Source organism: Gastrolobium bilobum, unplaced genomic scaffold, assembly GCF_033153095.1.
Source record: "Gastrolobium bilobum isolate Gb01-03AN ecotype WA unplaced genomic scaffold, APGP_CSIRO_Gbil_v1 utg3161, whole genome shotgun sequence".
In the NCBI taxonomy this organism is placed as follows: Eukaryota; Viridiplantae; Streptophyta; class Magnoliopsida; order Fabales; family Fabaceae; genus Gastrolobium; species Gastrolobium bilobum.
In genome coordinates this window covers 658198-685522 of record NW_026899561.1, presented here as the reverse complement: position 1 = coordinate 685522, position 27325 = coordinate 658198, and the positions used below count along the sequence as shown (strand labels likewise).

The following is a 27325-nucleotide window of genomic DNA, read 5'->3' as shown; positions in this document are numbered from 1 at the left end:
TTTGGTAATTAATATACAAAAATAAATGTTTTAAACTTATATGTATAATCAATATACAAAAATAAAAATTATAGAAAATATAAATATAAAAATAATTAATATGTATCCTTAATACAAAAGAATTTAAATTTTAAACTTAGATAATAAAAAATACATCTATCATTCTGTAGAAAATAAATTATAAATTTAATCATTAAAAAAGAATGATCATTCAGTGAACTTCGAGTGACAAACTAACTTATGCATCGTAAAAAGATATTTGCTATTAAGTATTTAATATTTAAAATTTAAACTTTAAACTTTTAATAAAATATTAAACTTTTCAAATTTAAATTTTGAATTTTAAACCTTAAGGTGAGAAAAGAGGTTATCATTAATATCTCACTACTTTCTGCATAGGTAATTGTTAACTCTATCAATATCCCACTATTGGGCTTAATTATTAAAAGACGAAATTATTTTGTGTATAAATAGGATACGTGTTACTCGGTCTTTTCATTTGGTAATTAATATACAAAAATAAACGTTTTAAACTTATATGTATAATCAATATACAAAAATAAAAATTATTGAAAATATAAAAATAATTAATATGTATCCTTAATACAAAAGAATTTAAATTTTAAACTTAGATAATAAAAAAGGTAGAAAATAAATTATAAATTTAATCATTAAAAAAAGAATGATCATTCAGTGAACAGTTCCAGTGACAAACTAACTTATGCATCGTAAAAAGATATTTGCTATGAAGTATTTAATATTTAAAATTTAAACTTTTAATATTTAAAATTTAAATTTTGAATTTTGAACTTTAAGGCTGGAAAAATTTTAAAATTCGAAATTTCAAATTGGTGGGTGGGAAGAATAGTTCAAAATACATAGTGGAAGACACATGTATTAACGAACCACTACTTTCTGCATGGGTAGGTGGAAAAGTATTAATATCCCATTACTTTTTGCATTGGTAGGTGAAAAAGTATTCAAATTCAAAATTTAAACCTGAAGGTCGGAAAAGAGGTCATCATTAATATCACACTACTTTCTGCATAGGTAATTATTAACCCTATTGGGCTTACTTATCAAAAGACAAAATTATTTTGTGTATAATTAGCATATCTGTTGCTGGTAGGGGTGCTAAACAAGCTAGGGGTCTTTGACTCGGCTCGTGAAGGCCTGAGTTTACATGTCTAAAATTGATTGTTGGACCCAGGCTTGGACTTGTATAAAAACTCGTTTAATAAAAGGCCTCAGGCTCCAATTCAAAAGCTCGGCCTTAGAGCCTCTCAGACTTACCTAATATATATATATATATATATATATATATATATATATATATATATATATATATATATATATATATATAGGCTCCGTATCTTATATAAATACATTTGCTACAAGTTTTTCCATCAGCAGTGACAACAGAAATGAAGAACCCTATATAAAATGATTTGATTTCGAATTAAGCAAACCTATCAAAATTATATATGGATTGTGATATCTATAATACCCTGGAATTAGTTTTTGTGCTTTTACTTCGGTTGAACTTGAGCTGGGCTTCTCAAATCAAGGCAAGACCCGATACTAGCCACTATCGAAACATACACCAAGTGATTTGAAGGTAAGAATTTCCCAATATCAAAATTTGGTTACGTCGTAAGATGGGAAAATGAAATGGTGTCAAAGACAGCAAACAATGAAGTAGTCGAAGTTTAAAGAAATGAGGGAGCAACAAGAAGAAACAAAGTAAAGGCTCGGCTAATTGACATTCACTAGCCTGCTAATACTAATATAAAATATCATTATTTCGACCTCTTCCCTGTGTTTCTTTCCAGATCCCTTTATCTGTCTCTTACTTATGTAATATAGCTACTATATATATATATATATATATATATATATATATATATATATATATACGAGGTAGGATCCTTTGACACCGGTGTCAAATTTGAAGTTTGACACCTCATCTGAGAGTTGTTAGATCAAAAAAGATCAATGGTGTCACATGCTTACAAATCAGAGTCGTTGATATTTTTTGATCTAACGGCTCTCAGATGAGGTGTCAAACTTCAAATTTTACACCGGTGTCAAAGGATCCTGCCTCAATATATATATATATATATATATATATATATATAATATATGAGACAGGATCCTTTGACACCGGTGTCAAATTTGAAATTTGACACCTCATCTGAGAGCCGTTAAATCAAAAAAGATCAATGGTGTCACATGCTCACAAATCAGAGTCATTGATCTTTTTTAATCTAACAGCTCTCAGATGAGGTGTCAAAGGATCCTACCTATATATATATATATATATATATATATATATATATATATATATATATATATATATATATATATATATATATATATATATATATATATTTTATTAATCTCATGCTAAATGAGATAACTTATCTCATGTCATAGAGATAAATTTGTGGGCTCCACCACCTGAAAAATAAAATAAAAGAAAAAAGTGACATAATTATCGAAGGGTGTGTAAGAGAGAAATTTATCACATGTAGCATAAGAGTAGTTTTTCCCATATATATATATAGAGGCAGGATCATTTGACACCGGTGTCAAATTTAAAGTTTGACACATGACCTGAGAGCCGTTAGATCAAAAAATATCAAATGTGTCACATGCTTACGAATCAGAGTCGTTGATATTTTTTGATCTAACGGCTCTCAGATGAGGTGTCAAACTTTAAATTTGACACTAGTGTCAAAAGATCTTGCCTCATATATATATATATATATATATATATATATATATATATATATATATATATATATATATATAGTTAAATCATTTCTGCAGCCGTTTTACGTAAAACAATGACAGGTGTATGGTTATGATTCCTCACATTTAATGCTTTCATCCTTTGTATGGTTATGATTCCCCGCATTTAATTCTTTCAAGTATATATATGGCAAGTATTTGATTGTTGCACGTACAACAGCTGCAGAAATATAAACCTCATATATATATATATGTGAAAAAATATGTGTCATTTTAAAGGATGTAAAATTGTGTTATTTTAAGTAAGAAAAAGAGATAGATAAAGAGGAAAAGAGAGTGAATAAAAAAAATAAAGGTGCGGATCCCACCTCTTTGTGAGAGTAAAATAATATAAGTTGTGTTAACAAATATTCTTTTCCAAATGATCTCTCTCTCTATATATATATATATAATGGTTTGTCATGTGATTAGATATAAAGTTTTGTCCACTCACATATTATTTTTTTATTTTTATTATTTTTTTGTAAATACTCACATATTTTTAACTATATATTATGGGTAGTACATAGTTATAATATTAAAGTTATTTTTTTAACTATATACTACGGATAGTATATTGTTATAATATTAAAAAAAATTAACTATATATTACGGATAGTACATAATTATAATATTAGTATCGTTTTGCAATTTATTCTTTAATATTATAATTATGTACTACCCGTAACATATATTTAAAAAAATATCTTTAATATTATAATTACGTAATATTCATAATACATAATTAAAAAATATGTAACTGGACAAAATCTTATGTCCAATCAGATTACATCCACTTAACCCACATGTGAGTGTGTGTGTGTATATATATATATATATAAATATTTCTCGAGAGTTTGAGATATATTTATCTCCCGTCAAAGCAAAACTATTTAGTTTTGTTTATGGGTTTTATAAAAGTTATGTTGTAGGAAAAGTGATTGTGTTATGTTATAGAGATTCGTTTTCCCTGCCATAGTTTTTTTTTTTTTGCTTCAAAAAATGCGGGCCTCACAAAATGTTGTGTGTATAGGAAATTTTTTATGGTCATGTTGCAAGATGAATGCAAACCCCTTGTTTATATATATATATATATATATATATATATATATATATATATATAAATGGTAGGATCCTTTGACACCAGTGTCAAATTTGAAACTTGACACCTAGTCTGAGAGTCATTAGATCAAAAAAGATCAATGACTCTGATTTGTAAGCATGTGACACCATTGATCTTTTTTGATCTAATAGCTCTCATATGAGGTGTCAAAGGATCCTATCTCTCTCTATATATATATATATATAAGGATTATATTTTCTTATGCAACATGAGATATTTATCTCATGTTGCACTCACAATTTTATGTGGGTCCCATTGCACGGAAAATGAGAAAAAAAATGAAGTGGGACCCATATCTTTTTGAGTGTATAGAAGAGAATTATTGTCTCATGTAACATGAGATTAATATTTCTCATATATATATATATATATATATATATATATATATATATATATATATATATATATTCGTACCCCCATTGACTTGACTTGATGACAAGGCCAACACTGCCGGCCAGATACTTCGTTTGGAGCTCTCTATCACTTCTAATTCCATCTCTCCCTACAATTATTATATATGCGACCTCAAGAGAGAAGGATAAGTTTGAACTTTGTCGAATATTCACTATTAAGCCATGGATGAAACTAAGAGAATTGAAGAAGGCCTCAATTCACCACTGAATGATGATGGTAAGGATGAGTTGAAGAAGCAGGAAACCATTAAAACCAAAAGTGGAGATTATATTATTGAGCATGACAAAGACACAATGGCTAAGCCTGTGGATGAACCCATCCATCAAATAGATGAACAGGATCAGCCACTGGTTAAGCAGAAGACAAAGAGGGTTGCAACTCTTGATGCATTTAGGGGCCTCACCATAGTGGTTAGTGCACTCTAAACTTTTTAGTTAAACTAGCTAATCTAGATTCTAGGGACATGTTATGTCCTTTATTTTTTTTCTCCCGATCTTCACTCTTTCCTCCAAAGCCTTTTTAGGGGTTATTATGCCAAGTTTACTAGATAGGCCTTACCTAAAAAATAAAATAAAATATTTAATCTCTTTTTTAAAAAGAAATAAAAGTAAAAGTCTATGTTGGCTTATAAATAATTAATTGTCTAAAGTATTTTTTGGCTATTTATGTGTAGCTGATGGTGCTGGTGGACGATGCTGGAGGAGCTTATCCGCGCATTGATCACTCTCCCTGGAATGGATGTACTTTGGCTGATTTCGTTATGCCTTTCTTTCTTTTCATTGTTGGGGTTGCTATAGCACTTGCACTAAAGGTAGCCATGATATTATTTTAAAGTAGCCTTTGATTTTAATTTTTTTAGTTAATGTATTTTTATCTATAAATACAAAAAAGATCACCTTATTTTTATTAGTTTTTCGTACTTTCGAAAATTTACAAGTGAAAACAATTGTTTTCACTGTTTTCCCTTGTAATTTCCTTTCCAAATTTATAAAAAAACAAGAAATAAAGTTGTTATGTCCAGAAAACACAGATATCTAGTCAATGTTTATGTTGGATCTATGAGCTCTCTCAAATATCTATGGAATAGAGATAGCAAATCAAAGTGCATAGAATAACGATTTTGCCAAATGGGTGGTGTGTGTACATAATGATAGCATAACAAATAGAGCGAAGGTCTCCATACTTGTAGATTTTACCTCTTATTTATAAGATTTACCCTTAGGTAGTGAATTTCTGGGCTTTGCGGGTCTTTTCTGAGAGCCAATGTCCAAATTCATAGTTGTTCGTATTAGGATTAACATCCTTAATTGATGTTTTTCTTTATTTGCTTTTGTTTTCTTTTTCCATTGCTCTTTTTTGAAACTACTAGAACATGAGCCTCTTATATAGGCCTATAACAAAAGTAAAATAACATATTATTTTTATAATCATGAGGAGAAACATGTCAATTGAATATGAAAATAAAGAAACAAATCAAACATAATGTAAATATTTTCATCCTCTAATCTCTGTCTAGTTTACATTAGACGAAGATTTTTTTTTGTATCAGGACGTTCTTAGAGGTTTGTTTCTAAATTGTCTTGTGCACGGTCACAATCTTCTTTAAAGCTGTTGATCATAACTGGCATACTTTACTACAAAAAAACTGTTTCTCAATAGTATAAGAAATATCACTGCATTAGTTCACTGCAAGTAACAGCAGTGAATCCCTAGCTACAATTTTTCTCACGAAGGATAAAATTAAAAACACTAAGCCAACCCTTAAGTGGTATGGTAAATTTAAAAATCAATCATGCATAGTTCAGTTGTCAAATTCAATGCTCCTGCTCTCACATTTCTCCGGAGAAGGTACTGATTTACTATGACTAAGAGTAACAAATCATGATCATTGAGTTTTGCAAGAATAATTAAGACTTAAACTACTTTTAAAAAGCTACATAACTTTGTAATTTAATTGTGATCATTTATGCAAGATTCAATTATCAAGATGCTCTTCTCCATCTCCTAATAAACTAGTTTTCTATGTGTCCTCTGATTCATGTATATATCGATCATAATTCGAAACTCATGAATTTATCTGAATTATTTTCTCGGTAAGTTATGTTACTCTTTTTTCTAATGTTTGTAAAAGTACTTTCGTTATACTTTATATAATCAGCATCAACAACACCATCTCAAACTAGTATTTTTATATAATGAGCATATGATGAAAATTTTAGTTCATCGATAAACTTTGACTGTGATAATGCAGAGAATCCCCAAGATAAAGGATGCCGTAAAGAAGATAATCCTTAGGACATTGAAGCTTCTTTTCTGGGGTATACTTTTGCAAGGTGAACAAAATTCCTCAAACTCACCATACAATTCTTGGTTAACGTCCTGTTCTAGAACAGAAAATTAAATTCGAACTTGGGAACAGAGATTATATGCTTCCTGATAAACTAGAATATTCTCGATCATTGAAACTTTGAATGTTTTCTGTTTATGAGCTGCTTTTCATATACTTAAATTTGGCTTGGCTTGGCAGCTGAATGTGATTCATATGAATATGAATGCATATTGAACCCACATGTATTGCATAAATAAATTTTGGTATTTAACTACTACAGGTGGATACTCTCATGCCCCTGATGATCTCTCATATGGAGTTGACATGAAATTTATACGATGGTGTGGCATTCTCCAGGTGTGGATCGAATTAAATTAAATCTATGCGGGCCTAATGCATAACAATCCCATTGCAACACATTTTCTTGAATAGTCACGTTTCTATATTTGTGTGTGTGCAGAGAATAGCCCTTGTATACTGTGTTGTAGCACTAATAGAGACATTTACCACCAAGCTTAGACCCTCCACCTTGAGCCCTGGATACCTATCAATTTTTACTGCCTATAAATGGCAATGGTGAGAAAAAGCAACACACAGTATTTAACTTCAAACTTTGAATTGATAAATGTAGATTATGAACTTGCTTTGATTGATAGTACATATACACGTATGGCTTAGGTTTGGGGGCTTCGTTGCATTTCTCATTTACATGATCACAACCTTCAGTCTCTATGTTCCGGATTGGAGTTTTGTGGATCATGTTAACGGCGACCAACCAAAGAGATACACAGTACATACTTTTTCTCTAATCTCTATGTCGTAAGTAACTCTGTTATATCTTTAGAACTGTTACTTTGACACTAAGCTTTCGTTTTTTTTTTTTTTGGGGGGGGGGGGGGGGTTCTTCCTTCCATTTATTAGGTTATATGTGGGATGAGAGGACACCTAGGACCTGCATGTAACGCTGTTGGGCATGTGGATAGACAAGTTTGGGGGGTTAACCATCTTTATTCTCAACCTGTTTGGAAACGCTTGAAGGTGAGAATTGACTTATTAGGAGTAGTTATTAGTTCACATTTTGTGTCACAAGATTTGCTCCTTAATTTATTCGAATATTTTGGTATTATTGTAAACAAATTGATTCTATTATTGCTCTTCTAATTTTTCATATGATATTTTATATAGGCATGCACATTCAGTTCTCCAGACGAAGGTCGTTTTCGTGAAGATGCTCCAAGTTGGTGTCGTGCTCCTTTTGAACCGGAGGGCTTGTTGAGGTTTGCTCTTTGTTTTTCTTTTTCTCTTTTTATCTTGTATCTATCTATATATAAATTTGGGTTATTCCATAAAAAAAATAACCTCCATTTATCTATCAATAAAATATATTTTTTTGTTTTCATTAAACTAGTACCATATCAGCTATCCTCTCTGGCACTATCGGCATCCATTATGGGCACGTCTTGATTCACTTCAAGGTTACAAATTTTTTACCCTATGTTGCACACACTAAACATCTATTCTATGAATGCAATTTAGTGAAGGCCTATTAATGTATAAAACTTTGACAGGGTCATTCGGAGAGACTGAAACAATGGGTATCAATGGGGTTTGTGTTGCTCATAATAGCCATCATACTTCATTTTACAGATGGTAAGCTAGTGAGACAAGAATGTACCATTTGCATGCAAAATAAATCTTACACAAATTTTCATGGAATACTGCAGCTATCCCACTTAACAAGCAACTCTACAGCTTCAGCTATGTTTGTTTCACAGCTGGAGCAGCTGGAATTGTCTTCTCTGGATTCTACATACTGGTAGGTATAGCGTGGTATTCTAGTACAAAAATCCTTTGGTATTCTTCTTCTTTAATGCTTCTAATAATAATCAAACAGATCGATGTTTGGGGGCTTCGTACTCCATTCTTGTTCTTGGAGTGGATAGGAATGAATGCTATGCTAGTTTTTGTGATGGCAGCCGAGGGCATCTTCGCAGCATTTGTAAATGGCTGGTATTATGAAGGTCCAAATAACTCACTAGTAAGAAGCAACCTCTTTTGATTTCTATTTTATATGGTCTATACTTTAATTATATCATTATTTTCCAAAATATAACTTTCTATTATATCAAGTAACTTGGAGTAGGAGCTAACCATTTTTTGGACATGAAACCATAATTAGGTACATTGGATCAAGAAGCACGTGTTTGTCAATGTTTGGCACTCAGAGAGGGTGGGAACTATCTTATATGTCATCTTTGCAGAAATCACTTTCTGGGGGGTGGTTGCTGGCATCTTGCACAAATTAGGAATATACTGGAAACTGTAAGCTGCGACAATCAGTTGTATTAATGGTCAACCTGCAATTGTTATTCCTTTATTCTTCATTTTGCCATTTGGTTCATTGTACTCTACATTCATATTGTCCTAAATCCTAATCACTTTCTCCACAACTTTCCAAGAGATTAGTACTCCAAAATTTTCGTATGGTGGTCCAAATTAAAAGGGAATAAAGACGAAAGAACATATATTTGTGTCAATACTTAAATACCACTCAAAAATTACACCGAGGGAAGAAAAGATATAGCATTGAAATTTCAAATGAGTCATCATTGGCCGCCAATTTGAATTTAAGCCAAATCATATTATTTCTAGAGAAAACCTGATAATGAAATAAAATATATGTAATTTACTGATATATATATATATATAGGGGCAAGATATTCTTACACCAGTGTAAGAGTTAGAAGTCTTACACTCAATCTTGACCATTGATCCACTTGTATCCAATGACTCACATTACTAAAAAATTAAAGCCCTTAGATATAATTGGGATCAACGGACAAGATTGAGAGTGTAACTTACACTGGTGTAAAATGATCCTGACCCATATATATATATATATATATATATATATATATATATATAGAGAGAGAGAGAGAGAGAGAGAGAAATGTTTATCCTTTTAAACGACACAACTTATATCTTTTCACTCTCATAAAGAGGTAGGATATATATATATATATATATATATATATATATATAGAGAGAGAGAGAGAGAAATGTTTATCCTTTTAAACGACACAACTTATATCCTTTCACTCTCATAAAGAGGTAGGACCTATATCTTTATTTTTTTGTCAACTCTCTCTCTCCTCTTTTATCTATCTTTTTCTCTCTCTTAAAATGACACAACTTTACCTCCTTTAAAATGACACACATTTTTCTCATATATATATATATATATATAACTTAAATTTATCACCACAAACTCATTCATTGGTTGTTATAACCAGCTAATTTGAGTAAACCTCCAATAATCATTCAATTAGTTGCCGATAAAGCAGTAAATAATACTGCTTGCTGGGTCTGTATAAATAGCAAAACTCTGCTTTGCTTAAATTAAATAATCGCAAAAGAACCCACCAATTCGTAAATTATTATCTGCTGAAACACACTAAAATATAACTGGTAAGGAAGCAGTGAATCAGTCACACTGACAGATTCTACCGATGGCAAGTCTAATTTTTTGTTTAAAAAAAGACCCATTTGTTATTTCCACCTTGCCAGATGAACCCAAAACCCAAAAATATCCGTGACACATTTTTGTTGTGGAGTGCATTGACTGATGTTTAAGTTTTATTTTTTTTTTCCTAATCGTTTCATAACGACAATGAGAAGGACAACCAAAAGGCAACGACATTTTATTTTACAAGAGAAAAAAAAAATGAGAACGAGAGCAAATGGATCTAATATAAGTGGCACGAGATAAATATAACACAATGTTTTTGTCCAGTATTACCATGAATCTTGTCCCTTCACGGAGTCTATATATTATGCTGACAAATGGTAATGATAACAAACAAAATATTATAATACCAGTTTGTGACATCTATGGGAAGATTTTTTAACGGCATAGCAATAAATGGGGTTTTTCTTGATGTTAACATGTTATTTACAAATACAAATTGTTACACCAGGTAGGTGAGATTATATTTATGATTTTATAATTCTCTAACATGCTTTCTTGCATGGGAATCCAAAAAAATTTATAATATTTAATTATTTTTATTAATAGAATAAAAATGTTGAAAATTGGACTTATAATCATTTAATCATGTCAGTTCTGATATTATGTAAAAAACTAAATTCACTCATAAACTTAAAAAGTTGTTATATTAATGATTTTATAATTATATGACACACCAAAACTAGTGCTAGCGTTTCTTTATCTGCAATGCCCAGGGAATCCCCATAATTTACAATAAGTTCAATACCAATCATTGATCAAGCTATGCTAATGACAGAAAGTCAGAAACGTGTCCTAAGAAAAAAAGCAGCGGAAAACATTGACTACAGACAGTTGAACATGTGTCTATAAACTAATGAATCATTTATTATAGACAGAACTAAGGTCTGTTGTCTATTGACATCCATGTAGGGCACAACTGTTAAAGTATAAGTTAAGCAAACCTATTAATTATAATAATATAAGATAAAATATCGAAAGCAACTTACCGTCAAAGTCACATCTAAGGAAAATGACATAATAAAAAATGAAGAAGCACAAAGAGCAATGAGAAGTTAGTCAATAAAAGGCTCACAAATCACTGGTGGTAGTTGATGAAATTTATATCTTAAAGATGGCGGCAAAGTAGCGTGGCCAGAAAGAGCATCATTCCATTCCTTAAATCAAAAACTAGTGTTAACACGTTCGAATTCCATTAAACGTGTCACTGCTTTAAGAAATTCATTCGTTAACTGTTCATCGTGGTGGTAGTTGTCTAGTTGATGCTCTTCATTTGCAAGCAGAGTGCTAGGATTAGTCTAATTCTATAAATTCTTATATCCATTAATGTATGACCACTTTACTATAAACAGAGGAACTGAATATAACCACTTCACAATATTTCATTTTCATTTAATGCTTTGATCAACCCAACTACCCTCCTTTTTTTGTTTGAATATACTTGCTAGTTGCTACTGCCTTCTTTCTACACATAAGTTAGAATCACAAAAACTCTATAATATAACGTGGGAAAGATTATAATTTGCACAATATATTTCACAATTTCATCTACTTACATTCTAGTAACTATTTGAGAACCTTGTTATCTGTACACAGGCACAGGTCCATTGAGAAGTAACAATGCCACCAATGATGGATCACTCCCAACCCATCAACATTTTCCAAACTCCTTTCTCAATCTTGTTCCATGGAACCGATAAACTCTCCCCTTCATCCAGCAAGACTCTATACACTTCCCACTCGCGGTCTCTGATCACATGTCTTCCAATTTCAGCCTGTCCAAACAATTAGTCAGAATATTGACATGATATAAATGATCAAAGTCTACCTCTCTTTTTTCGCTCAGCCTTATCTAATTTTATGAATGTGGTAAGTATAAACAGTGTAACATTTCATATTGAGCCAGTCACCTAGGGGAGACTATGACTTAACTGATAAATTAGAGCATGCATGGAAACTAAACAGTAGGAAGTAACAAAGAGCAGACAAGATTCGTAAGTACCGAAAAGATGCCAGTGCCAAGCATTTTGAGAGCAAGAGTAATATCATGAAAAACAAGAGGCCGTCCCTTGCCAGATAACTCCACGGGGTTTGCAACTAGCAGCTCTGTATCAGGGCCCCTGCTCACAACAGCTACTCTAAGCGGACGTAGTAGTTCCATCCTAAGGCGTGAGTACAAAGACTCCTGCTTGCTGGCGTCAACTATCTTTTTCCCATCTGCTTGCATGATGAACAAGTCGAGCTCACATTTTCCTCTAGGTTTTGTTGTGAATCGCCCATAAGAAATCTGTTTAAATGACAAATTAGATTTTCTTTTAGGATATTAGATAAGAGAAGACTAAGAAATTATAGGTATGCCATTGTTTCAAGTTACTTGGAACAACAAAGACAAACTGCCCGTGACGAAGGGAAGATGAAATTTTAAAATGCAGTATTGACATACAAAAGGACTGCACATTTAATATGAAATAAACTTTATAGGCTTATCAATTCCTTCTGCTTACAACGCTATCCCATTCATAGCAGCATAAAAGCAAAAAAAGAAAAAGAAAAAGGACAAACCCAAGGCTCCCCGATTTTGGGAGGATAAGGATTAAGGTCGATTGTATCTAACTTTACCCTTACATTTTTTGCTAAGAGGTTATTGCTCAGACTCGAATCCTGACTTTCCAATCACAGAGGAACAACATTTCGTAGCAGCCTAAAAACATGATTCAATAATATTGTATTATTCAGATTTGAAATTGCTATACCTGAATATTGTAGTCCTTCAGAGTTCTCATGATGTCATAAAGAAGACCTTTGTGATCTTGGCACATAATTTGGACAAGCGTATGAGCAGGACTCAACAAGTTGTCCATCGCAATAGAAACAGAATCTGATGTATAAGTCCCACTTCGAACTGAATCAGGCAGTTCCAAATCGAAGACATCTTCTGTGATTTCATTTGGAAGGAATGAAGATGCTTGAGAACAAGCAGTAATTTCTGGGCCAACCAATTCAATATCAATGGAAATTAAGGCATCCTCCAAAATAGCTGTTAACTGTTCAATTGTGTCATCCCTTCTCTTCTTTGTATGTAGAAGTTCCCTGATATATACACGTATACATAAGATTAAACAGTAGGTTAGTTAGTAAGCTAAAAGCAGATGGTATTATCATGAAATGCACATATTGTACACCAGCAAATAAGCCTCCGTTCTCATAAAATGCATTTTAGATGCTTGCCATAGAAAAAACTTAGGAACATAAGTAGCACATTTCCCTGAGCAAACCAAAAAAGATTTTACTAGAATAGGATAGGATTACTATCAGGTTGACAGTTTCTCGACACAAAATTTCGCAAGAGTGATTATATCGACTTTTCAACTTAGCTAACTTATTAGTCCCGTTGAAATTCCATTTTTTTATTATTAAAAGAACACTTGGCAAACCAGCTCAGCAAATCCACAGTCCTAGTAAATAGATAAAGAAACTTCGGTTGAAACGAACTAGCAATTGGAGGGTACCAAATCACAACACAAGCTTGTTCCAAAAATATATATGTATAGAAATGTGCAACCTTGTATCCGTGATGAAAAACAGATCCATCACTTTGCCATCAGGTGTAGTTGATACCTTCACTTTTTTTATGGTGAGCTCCAGCTCACAAAGAACCTCTGTAACATCTGTCCCAATAACGAAGACATTCAGTTATTTTGTCAACCCATGAATAAAACAAATGAAGCTTTAGCCAGATAACTTATAATCAATATATCTAGAAAGATAGGAAAAATTCAAGGAAGGCAGAGAATCCACGAATAATACACAATGAAGCTTTAGAAATGGAAAGTGTTTTTGAGGATGACATCAATTGCCATTGTAAAGGCTGTCAGTTCATTTTCCTTTTAGCATGAATTTCACAACAATCAAAAAGAACCCTAAGACCCGTTTACCACCCCACAACAATTGGGAACACAAGTGTGGGAGGAAACAACACCAAGATGGAAAGCTACAAAAATAACAACCATGAAGTCCCAAATCTCTATCTGAAAGACGGCAAGAGCAAGACAACAAACATGTAGGGTGCTAATTTAAAAAAGCAGTTTCAAAAATCACCATGTAAAAGGCCTCTACGATCATGGCAACAAAATTTCAAAAGGAACACATCCGGAGGCTTTGGCGGCTGCAAGTCAGAGCGGTAATAAGAAATACCAGAAGCTGAAGAACAAGAAGGGCATGCCCCAATTAGCCTCTTCTTCAACAAACTCCACCTCGTCTTTTGTTTCCCCACCACCCAGAAAACTATGTAGCACCATTTCCCATCGGTGGATACGTCTTCATTGCATGAAAATGAAACAAATGAATTCAGTCTCAAAATCTCAAAGAGTCAAAGACATCACAAACCCACATCTCAAAATTCACATAAATAACAAAAACGGAAGAGAAAGATTAGATTTTGAATGAATCCCAGACTCATGTTATCTCCAGTACGACCTTAACATCTTAGGAAAGAAAAGTAGGTGTAAGTATGTATCTGTGTGTGTCTCTATATGTATTTATATGAATATTGAAGAGCTGGTTTACCTCCTCGGACAATGCTAAGACCAAAGAAGAGTATGATGCGACACAAATCACAACCTAGACCAGTCTTGTCAGGGCAATTCACAGTTATCACGGTCGATTCATCTTCGTTCTCTGGCTGCCTGATAATCACCACATCGTCCTGTAGTATGCCCATAATCTTGTTGTTGTTGTTGTTGCTGTGGTTCTAATTCAACGCTATCCAATGTTTCAGAAGGATTGGTGATTGTTGTTTGCTGAGTAAAACGTTTTTACTGTGCTGCAACTAATGTAACACAAGGCGAGACAGGAGACCTAAACCAACGAGAAATCGAAACAAGTGGGAACAGAGCACCGGAACACAGCTTCACTGCTGTTGCTGAATCCTTGTCGAATTTTTCCCCCTCTTTCAGTTTCGGTTTTATCGAACTACTGTGTTGTTGGGGCCCTGAGAATTTCAAGCCAGCGATATGATAATATGATATATCGAGAACGAGACAGTGAGAGAGGATTATGACTAAAAAAGTGGCTATTCACATGAAAAAAAAATTGAAATTACACTCATCGCCTTGTGATTGCGTTAAAATGACTAATTTTGGTGTTTTATTGACAAAATGAGGCAGAATGTAGCAATAGAGATTTGTAGACAAGTCAATACCTGAGACCAGTGCAGTATGCTCAAGCATGCAATTAGGGTTAGATGTATATTGGAGATTTTATAATTATGATAGAATCAATAAAAATAATTCGTCACCCGTAATCATGGGATCAAGAAAATCTTTTTGCCATAACTATAGTAGAATCTGTAGGAATACTTCATTAGTACCTACAATAGTAGGATAGTGAAGTTTTTTTGGAAGATATTGGCTTATATGCAAAAATAATCATATAAAGAAATTTGTGGAGAAATCTAATAACGTGAGATCAAGGATATTGAGATAAAATGATACGCTCAATGTATTAGTTAATTTGGTGACGGCTATATGAATATCAGCGGATAAATTGGTGTAAGTTTGAATTATAAAAAAAAAAAAGGAAAATTGTATATGCTTTTAAATGACACAATTTATATCTATCTCTTTTTCTCCCTTTAAATGATACAACTTTACATCTTTTAAAATGACACACACTTTTCAAAATAAAATAAAATAAAATTGGTGAGGTGACAAAATAGATCCAATCTGTCGAGTTGGCTTTTTTTGTGGCGGCCTAGGTTGGAATTCTCAACCTACCAATTCGCTTGAACCCGTCTCATTTAAAGATAGATCAAAATATATTCAATCTGTGGTGGGGCAGATTGACAGAAATATTTACGGTACTACTGTTGTACCATTCACTCAGTGCATCTATCTAATAAAAAATGAGAAATGCCTGTGATGCTTATACGGAAAGGAGAGAAAAATATTTTTTTTATTCAAGTATTACTTATTGAACGACAGATGTACCTACTACAGATGTACAGAAGATGATCTCCAGATTGACCCACCAGATTGATTTTTTATTTTATTTTTAAATTTTTCATACTTTCTTTTGTCTTCGTTTAATACCTTTTATCTTTATGGAGATTATAAATTTAAAAAAAAAAAATCACTTTTTAATGTGTTAGCGGATAAAATGGGTTAAAATTTGCACCACACTTTCAAAAGCAGGTTGATTGGATTGGGTTATTTTAAAGCAGGTTGAGGCCGAGCGGATTACCGCCTCTTTTGGGATTAGAGCACACTAATTGACACATTTATTTGCCGCAAAAAATAGTTAAGAGAATATACAGTTATGAAAATTTACTCACTAACATAAACTACTGTGGTGATTTGAGATTACCTTGCTAGTCGCTAGTACTTGCCTTAAACGCCAACTATGTAACCATGATTAATGTTACCGCCTTTTACACGCACAATAGGCGAAAGTGGTATGTTAGTAAGAATCCATGGCATTAGCTAGTGAATATCATAGTAGACAATTGCTCAGTTTCTCCCACTTGCATCCAGATAAAATCTTGTGACGTGCTGCATCACATGTACTAATTGTTTTTTATGCACATTAGAGTGTTCGGGAGATTATTTAATCTCATGAGAAGTCTTTTATATATACAGATGGAAAAAAAAATCTCATGAAAATTCCAAGCTATTGCATTTAGACTTTTTTTAAGAAAAATTATATATATATATATATATATAATAACTTGAATTTCAGGAATAATTGGTTTTCGATACTTTTTTAACATTAAATACAACAATTTTGTGTTATCAAAAAAAAAAAAATACAACAATTTTGTCAAAACAATCAATTTATTAAAAAAAATATAATTGATATCGTTAACATGATCTTCATCTAATAACTTAATTAAATGGGTCTCTACTTTAAATTTTTGAATTGAATTAGTTTTTATATTATTTCTTTAACATGGATCTATGTATCTGTTAAAGATTGATTTTAATATCATCAAACACCTAAATCAATTAATATGAGGTGTTCAACTTAACTATGGCACCAATTGACAATTTGAAACCGAAATCGAAGAATCATTTTGCTTATAATACAATTGTTTTGTTTTTTCTTCTCCTATTGTATTTGAGGATTAATTGATAAATAATTTATAGATTGATATGGTATCGTCATATTTGGAATACAGAACATTGAAAATTATCGGGATATAGATAAATGGATTAGTGAAAATTTCCAATGCCGGTGAGTCAAAAATCAGATCCAACTTAGGCTGCTTAACTTAAAAAAAAAAATTGAAAAATTAAAAAATCATTAATTTACAACATATTAAATGTAAAAATGAAATAATACTACTATTTCATTTTTATTCATACCAAATAGAACATAAGAAAAATTATTATATTCCCATTGTACTTTCCTCAAAATCATTCTATGCTTAAGCTTAAGTAAATTTCGAAACTCCATAATTGGTGTGGGGAAATAATGTATCCAAAGAAAAAGTGCTTTAGATGCAAAATATTAAAAACAAATAAATCTATTCCTTAATGCATTAGAGTCCCATCGTCCTTCTAATACCACTCCGCTGGCGTGGTCCAAATCCATTGGAGATTGGACCTCTGCTTTCTTTTCTATTGGACAATTTGAGATATTATATATTTTTTATATAGCGACGGCGTCACTTCCTCGAAGTTTCTTTAACTCATATGCGGAGAAGTAGGAAGGAGCCATCTCGTACACACGAGCCGCGAGAAAAAGTAAATTACTAAAAATGTTAAAAAAATACTTTTAAAATAAAATAATGCAGCCACATCACGTGTCTTTTTCCGAAAAGATAGGCTTGTCACGTGACTATCTTAAAATGCTAAGATGGTAATTCAGGAAAAGGTTCCTCGTCCATTTGTTTCTGGTTCCCCTTCCATATCACACCGTATCACATCATCATTCATCACGTTTGGAATTTAGAAAAATTGACTGCACCAAACGTAGTTGTAACTTGTAATTTAACGACCAACAATCCTTAATTATGTGTTTTTTTTACACAAAAATGATAAAATTTAAAAGTTGAGATCCGCAATAATAAATAAAAAACAACGGTAGATTATTTTGATTCAAGAAAGACATAACTTCATTTACCGTGGATTTCCTAAAGATAGGTGTATTGACAGACCTTTAAATAATAGTTACTAGATATGTTGATAATTAAATAAATGACTGTAATTTACCACTTGATACAGCTTGTTGAACAGGATAGACATCAAAATTGTAATATTAAAAATTCGTTGCTCCGAGTAAGTCCATTTAGCGGTGGAACTTGTGCCAGAAGAGAACGATATCCTTGTTCTTCTTGTAACTCAAAAACAAAAATGTCAATAAAAGTGGAGACTATATTATAAAGGATTGTCCTGATACTTGTTTTTCCCTATTATAAATTAAAAACTCTTGGTATAACTGGGGTTTTCTGCTGCCCAAGGAAGAAGGAATGAGGTCACGGTACAGCAGGTCATCAATATTGGTACGTAGCAATAATTTTATTATTTAGTGTAATAAACAATGGATACGGACTAGAATCTTGCCCACTAAAGAATCTTCAAGGTATATACGAATGGCAGTTTTGGTATATGCTGCGGATTTTTGCTTACTTTTTACTATCTGTTATAAATTAAGGAAAAATATTTTCTCCTAGGAGAATTGTTTTTTCATGTTAGTGAGAGATCGTTTTGCGTGCAATATTTTTTTCATTTTTTATCTTTTGTTTATGGTGGAACCCATTTGAATTATGTGTGTGTAGGAATTTTTCTAACCTCATGTCAAATGATAAATGCAAAACCCATAAATTAATTGAGAAAACTCTTCTTATGTTATAACCCGAATATTCTCATTCGCAAGAGCCTTAAATTGTTAGGTGATAACATTTTTTTTTTCGTGTAACCTAGAGTCGAGGTATCCATCATCTTGTTCTCGGAGTACGGCCCTCTGAGGAGGGAGACATATTCTCTGACCTATAAAGATTTTTCAAGAATTTACTTGAGTCAGAGTTCATACCCCTGACTCAAGAAGCTCAGTTACCAACTGAGTTACTCTTGAGGGTTTAGGTGATAATATTTTTAATAATTTATATTATTTTCTAATATATTTTCTCATCATAAGAGTTCTTTGAATTTGAAATATAGATATTATACATGCCTAATTTTTTATTTTATCTTGTATTATTTAATTTCACTATATAGTATAGGTGATGAGGATCGAACTCGTAACGTTATAATTACTGAAGCTGTTAGGTGATGGTATTTTTAATTTAAAAAGATATAAAAATTCTGAAATTTAAAAAGATTTAGGTAAACAAATAAATTTAGGGAAACGGATGTAGGAATTAAATTTATAGTTATTTACCAAAAAAAAAAATTATAGTTTCTTGATTTTAAAAAAAGTAGATTTATAATTATACAAAACTTTTATAGTACTATAACAGTCAAATAAAAATAAATTGAGTGATATATAAATTCAACCTTTTTTTTATATTCTATTCAAAATCGTTTCCAGATATTTATTGAAGCCATAATAATAATTCGGTTTTTGATAAGAGGGAACATGTAAAGTCCATTGATCATGTCTATCATTTCTTGGAAAAATAGGTTGGAAATGTGAATGTTAAGACACTTAAACACGAAGCAAGGCTTACCTATGTCTCGTGGCAACACACGAACCGATTGCCCGTGTTATCACTGCCATATCTGGGGTGACAGTCTGACAGAGACCCTTAAAAAAAGGTGTTAAATCACATGGTGCTTATAGGGTAGTAACAGTGAATAAGCACATTATATTAATATAATTTGTCTATAAATTATGGATGGGAAGTGACGTTGTTGTTTCCTTGGTAATGGGCTTCATTTCTGTGCAATGTGATGGAAACAAAGACAAAGCCCAACAGCAAGTTGCGTTTCCCTCTATTTCATTATTCTTATTTCTCTCTTTTTCTCCGAATTCCACTGAGAATTTACTCCCAAGGTTCCACCCCACTAAATACAACGTCATGCCATGACGTCGCTATGACGTCTGTGGTTACTGTTCAGCTTTAGCCACGAAGTTTCATTTTTCTCCATAAAAACTAAAAGTAATTACTTTTTTAATTATTATTTTTTTGCTAGTTGTTCATTGGTAATGGCTTGTCGAAAAAAGATTTGTATTAAAAAATCATACTAAAATCCATTAAGGGACTGTTTGGTAGGTGTGTTTTTTTTGTATAGATTATTATATAGATTTATTGTAAAATAAATGGTTTTTTTTTTTTTGATAGACAAAATAAATGGTTTTATTTATGGTACACCATCCGGAAAGTTATTTAGAAATGTTCTTTTAATGTTTTTATATATCTGATTTTGGTGATCATTTGATTCAATAATATAACACCTCTTATTCAGTTTACAATTATTTTTCCGTATAAATGGGGTTTTCTATCTCTTTTTTATGTGAAATAACTAGTAAATATTCTATTTATGGAAAACATATTTATTATTTTAAACAACATACATTTGTATCATTTTAAATGAAATTACTGCGTTTTGATGTATATTTAGTGATTTTTTATATTTTCTCTTCTCCATAAAAGTAAGAGGAGAGAGAAAGTGAGCATATTGTGAAGAAAAAATAAGGTAAAAAATATTAAAATATAATAGTTTCATTTAAAATGACACAAAATTATGTCATTTAAAATGATAAAGACTTTTCTTTTTATTTATTATGCAGGTATTTTTTAATTTAAGCAAAACATTTAAATAGAAATGAAAAGATAAAAATATTTACAAAATATTTGAAATTATTAAAGAAACATATATAATTAATTTAATAAGATATTTAAAAGAATACATTTAAAGATGAAATTTTATGTTTTTAAAAAAAATTAATAATTAATTTTGAAAATTGAAATTAAAAACATAAAAAAAGATAATTTAAGATTTACATATGTATGGGAAAGACATAAGTAAAAAACAATATTAAAAAAGGAGTAAATTTTCAATGTCCCAGTCAAAGGCGAATCCAACTGTTAGAGAAGGGGGGAAAGTGTCCACCCTTAAAATTTGATGTATAAATATAAAAATATTTTTCTGTTAAAATTCAAATTTTCCTAATTTAATTTTGGGGTGGGATATTGTAACAATCAAATAGTGTTACCACCAATATTACTACCAATTAATTTCACCAGTAGATCGATTATGTTGATCCAATAGTTATATTTATTTCTATCTTGGTATGGTTATGATTTCCCATATTTAATACTTTATATTTATTTTCACCTTTGTATGATTATTATTTCCTATATTTAATGATTTTACATTAAATATGGGGATCATAACCATACAAGATGAAAATAAATATAATCGTTAGATCCACATAATCGATCTAACGGTGAAATTGATTGGTAGTAACATTGGTGGTAACCCTAGTTGATTGTTACGATATTCTACCCCTTTAATTTTTCTCCTTCTATTTTATTTTCTCGTAAGATTTTTTTTTCTCCTCCACCTTCATTATCCAAACCTAACAGCAGAGAGCTCGTTTGCATCTACATACTGATTCATCTCCTCTCAAACCTCAATCTCTGTTATTAGAAGTTGGAACATTTGTTTCTTTCTCCATCATCGGTCAAGTTGAGTCGCAATCTGTCCAAATCCAGATCTAAACTAGACCCAGCCAGCCGGATCCTGCTCGCAAGTCGCGTTCCAGACCAGACTCAGATCTATATGTACTTGAACAGTGCCCACCCTTCATTAATTTCCTGGATCCGCCACTGGCCCTTGTAGTATATATTTCCTCACTAAAATTAAAACAAGTACATTCATATAATTTTAAAATTTAAAAAAGTACATGGAGTAAATAAAATTAAGTGAATTATCTAAATTTAGTGGGTGCAGCACTGAATGTTTAGCGTGATGAAAATTTATCCTAAGGGAAGAAAATAGTAACAAAAGGTGTCATCTATAATTTTAGGAAAAAACTATTCTTATGTTACATGAGATAAGTTTTTTCTCCTACAAACTATTCGATAATTGTGCCATTTTTTCTTTTTTTTAGGGTTCATTTTTTCTGCAGTAAGCCCAATACGATGTCGTTTTGGGACGGAAATTATGTTGTTTTTGCGGTTTTAATTTATTTAAGGGTTATAATAGTCTTTATATTTATAATTTTTTAAGATTTCAATACCTAAACGACGTCGTTTTGGGAATAAATGCAGATAACTTACCTGCAGTAACTGCAGAAACATTTTCCCCTTTTTTTATTTTATTTTTTCAGGTAGTGGAGCCCACAAGTTTATCTCTATGACATGAGATAACTTATCTTCTTTAACATGAGATTAATATTTAATAAAACTCATAATTTTAAAGGGAAAAGAAAAGAAAAGAAAAAAAACCATACAGTTTGTTTTCTAATATTAAAGCAGAGTAGTGGACAAATACTTACCAATAAACATTTATCAACAACCATTACATAAAGTTAACGTTTTATGTAGGCAATTCAAATTATGTTACAGTGTGAGATCAATATGTTTTGTGACCATTCAATCAAAGTGCACCATAAATAATTAATTTAACATATAAAATCCTACATTTGGAATCTGGAACCCCTATTTTCCACATGCATGCATGGAAGCAACCAATGTCTTAATAGGAACAATAAAATATGATCATATTAAAGTGGAAAAGGATAGTATATGCAATTAAGAAATTATAAAGAGTTGATCACATTATGATCGGTGTTGTATCTAATGTGGATTAGATATAAGTAATCATAGCATGCATCTACTTCCCACTCGGGAGGAAAATTATAATAAACACCATGCTTTTTCTTCTTGGTACTCCCACTCACATCAACTTAGAAGAATTAAGAATGAATATTCAGATTTTAAACCCAAAGGAACTCCATCTATTGATCGTACAATTATACTATATATCTATAATTTATTGCCTTTAGTGAGCGAATTTCATATTGGTATAGAATCTTTTCGAAAAAAAGTTTAGAATCTGAGGGACGTTCGCTTTGTCGGATGGCACAAAAATGACCACCGGAGGCGGAAGCGCGGACAGAATCAAGTGAATGAACTTGAGAGTTGAAACAAACAAATGCCACCTCTTCTTGTTGTCACTCTTTTGTTTGTATCCTAATAATTTATATATTTTTGTGTAAATTGTATCTTACCTCCTTTAAATTCGACCTACGTGCATATTAAATCTTAAAAAATTTCGAAAATTCATATAATATCCTAGGCAAGGGCGGAGCCATGGGTTAGGTTGGCCGCCGCCGCCCCCTCCAAAAAATTTGGGGAAAAAATTTCCATGCCCTTCATATAGATATATTTCTCCAATCTCAATTTCAAGGGTTGTATTTCTCTTTAAGCCTCAAAAGATATGCTACATCAGTTATCTCAAGCCTTACATCAATCATGCCCTTTCAGAGTAGGTAGAGTAACCATGAAAAAAAAAGGTAAGTAGAATATTCTATCTCTATATATAGAATTTTTTGTTTGTCATGTCACTTTACATAAAGTTATGTCATGTTACCTCAAAACTACATGATTTTTGGAGTTAGGAGAATTAATGAATGATATTTTGGTAAAATTCATATAATAAATAAACAAGCAAAAATACCAAAACCACCATTCATTAATTCTTCTAACTCCCGCAGCGACGTAATTTTGGAGTGACAAGATATAACTTTATGTCATATGACATAACAAAAGATAAACTCATACACGGGTCAGGATATATTTACTACCAAAAAAGTTTACCACATTTACAACCAACTTAATCACCGCTGATTTCCGTCAATCTAACGGTTATAATTTATTAGAAATTAATAATTAATTAATAAATGCATCCCAATAATTTCCAATACAAACGGGGATTAAGTTGGTTGTAAAGGTTGTAAACTTTTTTTGTGGTAAGTATATCTTTTCCCCTCATACATATATGAGAGAGGTTATATTTACAACCTTTTTTGCTCATAACCTCTTACAACCAAATCTTAATTGTTAATTTTCGTTAATCTGACAGTTATAATTAATTAATAAGTGTGACCTAATAAATTATAACTGTCAGATTGACGGAAATCAATTGTTAAGATTTTATTGTAAAAGGTTGTAAGTGAAAAGATGTTGTAAATATAATCTGGCTCTTTCACCAAATAGGGGCTTTTACCCCTTTAATTTTCCTATTTGGTATTCGATTCCCCGTATTTATCAATGGGGGTCATTTAGTATCGCGAGGCCCCTAAGGGTTTGAGTCCTGCACCCCTTCCCCCGTGAAACTCACATTTTTTTTTTCAGATGAGTGTCGCAACCCCCCTGGCGAACTCACACTGGTGTGCCAAGTGACACAATCTCAGCCTTTCACTCATTCCTTGTTCCTATTATTTTGATGAATGAACAGGAAATGAGGAATGAGTGAAGGATGAGATTATCACACTTGGCACACCTGGGTGAGTTCCCCGACGGGTTGTGACACTCACTTGGGAAAAAAACTTGAGTTCCGTGGGAGAGGGGGTTCGGGACTCAAACCCACTGGCCCCCGCAGAACTTGAAGACCCCAACGATAATATATCTCAATTAGATATTAGATTTGTACATTTAAAGGTCAAGGACCCCTGTATGGTCAAAGAGCCAATATAACCTTCATATATATATATATATATATATATATATATATATATATATATATATATCGGTCGGGATCATTTTACACCGGTGCAAGACTAATAAGTCTTACACCACATCTCAACCGTTGATTTTCGTGCATCAACGATTATAATTTAAAAAATCATATGAATTAATTAATCATTAATTACACTACAAATACCAACCGATGATTTTCGTCCATTAACGGTTGAGATGTGGTGTAAGACTTGTTAGTCTTACACCGGTGTAAAAAGAACCTGCCCATATATATATATATATATATATATATATATATATATATATATATATATATATATATATATATATTCACACACACAAAAAAAATATCATTTTAACCCAAACATTAAAGTAATGATATAAAAGGCATATTAATAATTTTATATTATATTTTTTTAACATGTTTTCTCATATAAGAGTCCATTGAATTTTAAGGGTGAACAATGCATATATTCACATACTTGTACTAAGAAATACCATAATATTTAATTATTTATTATTAAAATGGTGATGATAAGTAGCAAATTCGTGATCATTTGATCACATAGGTTTTGATATCATAAACTCCCTAATATTTAATTATTTATTATTAGAATAAGATGGTGAGAATCGCACTCATGATCACTTGGTCAAAGAGGCTTTAATTGATATAATATAAAATATTGATTCAACCCAAAAACTTAAACTATTAGGTCAAGGACATACTAATAATTTGATATTATATTTTTCTACCAATATAGTTTCAGTCTTGGTGGAAAAAAAATAACAGAAAATTAACTAAGAACATGTATCCAGGCACCTAAAAAAAAAAACTGCAGGGCTGCCTATGCCTACCATGTAAGAAAAATTGATTCCGTGGAAGCTATTATTGGATCAAGTGGGGTTGTATGCTGACGAACCATCATCGTGGCCCAATCACAAAGGACATACCTTTTCGTGTGAAAACGCTCAATGATTCCTTCACTAGTTGTACCTAATGTCTTCTTGTAGAGAACGAGCATGATTGAATCTTATCGTAAAATTTGCTACCGTATAAAAGGATCTTCTCAAAGAAATATTGTGGCAACCCAATAGTCCAAGCTAATGGCACTCTAATAATTCCCTTATTCTAATTTCCTTATTGTCCCTAATATTTTACTTTTTGTTATTCCATTTTTGTAGTTACGGTTACCAATTCAGTTGCAATTTTGGTGTTATACAGTGCAGTAAGAGTAATGAAATGGAGAACAGAAAATTGCAGGAAAACTCCTCTCTCTAATTTTCTCCTTCTTCTCTTTTCTCCTACTTCAATATCTTCTCTGTTTCAACAATTATATCACTACAAATATAATGCTTGCCTTGTCAGGAAAGGAGGGTGGCGGCTTAAATAATAACTTTTTTTGGCATCATTTTTCAATTTATGAGTCGGGACAATATGGAAGAACACGAATGTGGGGGCTCTTTTTTGTCGCTGACTATTTCTATCACGCATCACACTCTTTTAAGTGTGTTGTCCCAGTGCGTTTCCAAAGAGAAAGAAACATCCTTTAAATTGCACCCATCGACCATCCCCTAATAATAAAGATCCAAACAAAGACGACAAAGCAAGCACGGTCTATTCAAGCTTCAATTATGTGAATCAATTTTCTTTCCTTGAAACGTCGATGTTGTAAACTTTCCTACACTACTACCACATTTTTGTGGTCAGTGACTATTAGTGGTTCCTTTCATTCAATCCTCACCTTTCCTTTTTGTCATCAACTCATTCACATGTGTCCCCATGTAATATGCTCTTTACAGTTGCCTCTTCTTGCAAGCAATTTCGGTCACTGTTAGGTTGACTGATTTTGATTCAAAAAAGCAAGGATATTATATTTATTTATTTATTTATTTTTTCGTACATTATTATGCTACTGTAATTGTATTGTTGCAACATTTGAGATTTTGAAATATAAATTTTAGGGCAAACATATGCACAAGTCGATCGTTTACCATTTTTATAACCTATTCGAAAAGTGTATATGTGATATATTTCTACAATTCTTTTTTGACTTTCGATTACAATATTCAATGTATAAATCTTGCGCGGTGGATATATATATATATATATATATATATATATATATATATATATATATATATATATTAAAAGTGAAAAATGTAGATAACACGTATGATATAAGTAAATAATTAAACATATAACATCTGATTGTTTGTGGAGTTTGTAAATTTATCTTGCTATAATATTGCTGAAAACTGGAAGCATTGAACTTACAAACATCTGCTTTGGGGCTTGAAGAATGAGTAAGGTGGCCCAACAAACCTCTCTTTCATGTCAATTTCTAGAATACTGGTTTTGCTTTCAAATTTATAGTTTACCCATACCCAGGGAGGGGGAGAGGTTATTTTCTACAAACAAGATATATTATATTTACAAACTCGAAGTTTATAAACTCTTACAAATTACACAATATATCATGAGTAGTACAT

General features: G+C 31.6%; 2 protein-coding genes across 3 annotated transcripts; one reads left to right on the top strand and one right to left on the bottom strand.

The window, feature by feature from the left end:
- The first annotated feature begins 4369 nt into the window (after positions 1–4369).
- Positions 4370–9104, top strand: LOC133291530 (uncharacterized). Of its 2 annotated transcripts, none has more exons than XM_061489807.1 (13): positions 4370–4740; positions 5004–5141; positions 6582–6663; positions 6940–7016; positions 7120–7235; positions 7338–7449; positions 7581–7697; positions 7845–7936; positions 8068–8134; positions 8228–8309; positions 8384–8475; positions 8554–8697; positions 8839–9104. In XM_061489807.1, exons 1-13 carry the CDS (start codon positions 4492–4494, stop codon positions 8983–8985), a joined length of 1515 nt encoding a protein of 504 aa, XP_061345791.1. In that variant the 5' UTR covers positions 4370–4491; the 3' UTR covers positions 8986–9104. The 2 variants fall into 2 exon arrangements, with proteins under 2 accessions (XP_061345791.1, XP_061345792.1); XM_061489808.1 differs by having other exon boundaries at positions 8636–8697; positions 8839–8977.
- Positions 9105–11579: 2475 nt separating this feature from the next.
- LOC133291506 (ACT domain-containing protein ACR10) lies at positions 11580–15126 on the bottom strand. The gene is made up of 6 exons (XM_061489778.1): positions 14752–15126; positions 14284–14502; positions 13748–13853; positions 12939–13275; positions 12188–12472; positions 11580–11960 (listed from the first exon to the last, which is right to left on the bottom strand). The coding sequence occupies exons 1-6, from the start codon at positions 14903–14905 to the stop codon at positions 11823–11825; spliced, it is 1239 nt and encodes a 412-aa protein (XP_061345762.1). The 5' UTR covers positions 14906–15126; the 3' UTR covers positions 11580–11822.
- Between the last annotated feature and the right edge of the window lie 12199 nt (positions 15127–27325).

What these genes read in the sequence shown, in the direction of transcription:
- LOC133291530 (XM_061489807.1), top strand. Translation starts at nt 4,492, where the DNA reads ATGGATGAAACTAAGAGAATTGAAGAAGGCCTCAATTCACCACTGAAT. An exon ending in TTAGGGGCCTCACCATAGTG is followed by an intron (nt 4,741 to 5,003) that starts GTTAGTGCACTC and finishes ATTTATGTGTAG; the next exon opens with CTGATGGTGCTGGTGGACGA. An exon ending in GAACCGGAGGGCTTGTTGAG is followed by an intron (nt 7,937 to 8,067) that starts GTTTGCTCTTTG and finishes TCATTAAACTAG; the next exon opens with TACCATATCAGCTATCCTCT.
- LOC133291506 (XM_061489778.1), bottom strand. Translation starts at nt 14,905, where the DNA reads ATGGGCATACTACAGGACGATGTGGTGATTATCAGGCAGCCAGAGAAC. An exon ending in TTTTTCATCACGGATACAAG is followed by an intron (nt 13,276 to 13,747) that starts GTTGCACATTTC and finishes TGTATATATCAG; the next exon opens with GGAACTTCTACATACAAAGA. An exon ending in TGAAGGACTACAATATTCAG is followed by an intron (nt 12,473 to 12,938) that starts GTATAGCAATTT and finishes TCATTTAAACAG; the next exon opens with ATTTCTTATGGGCGATTCAC.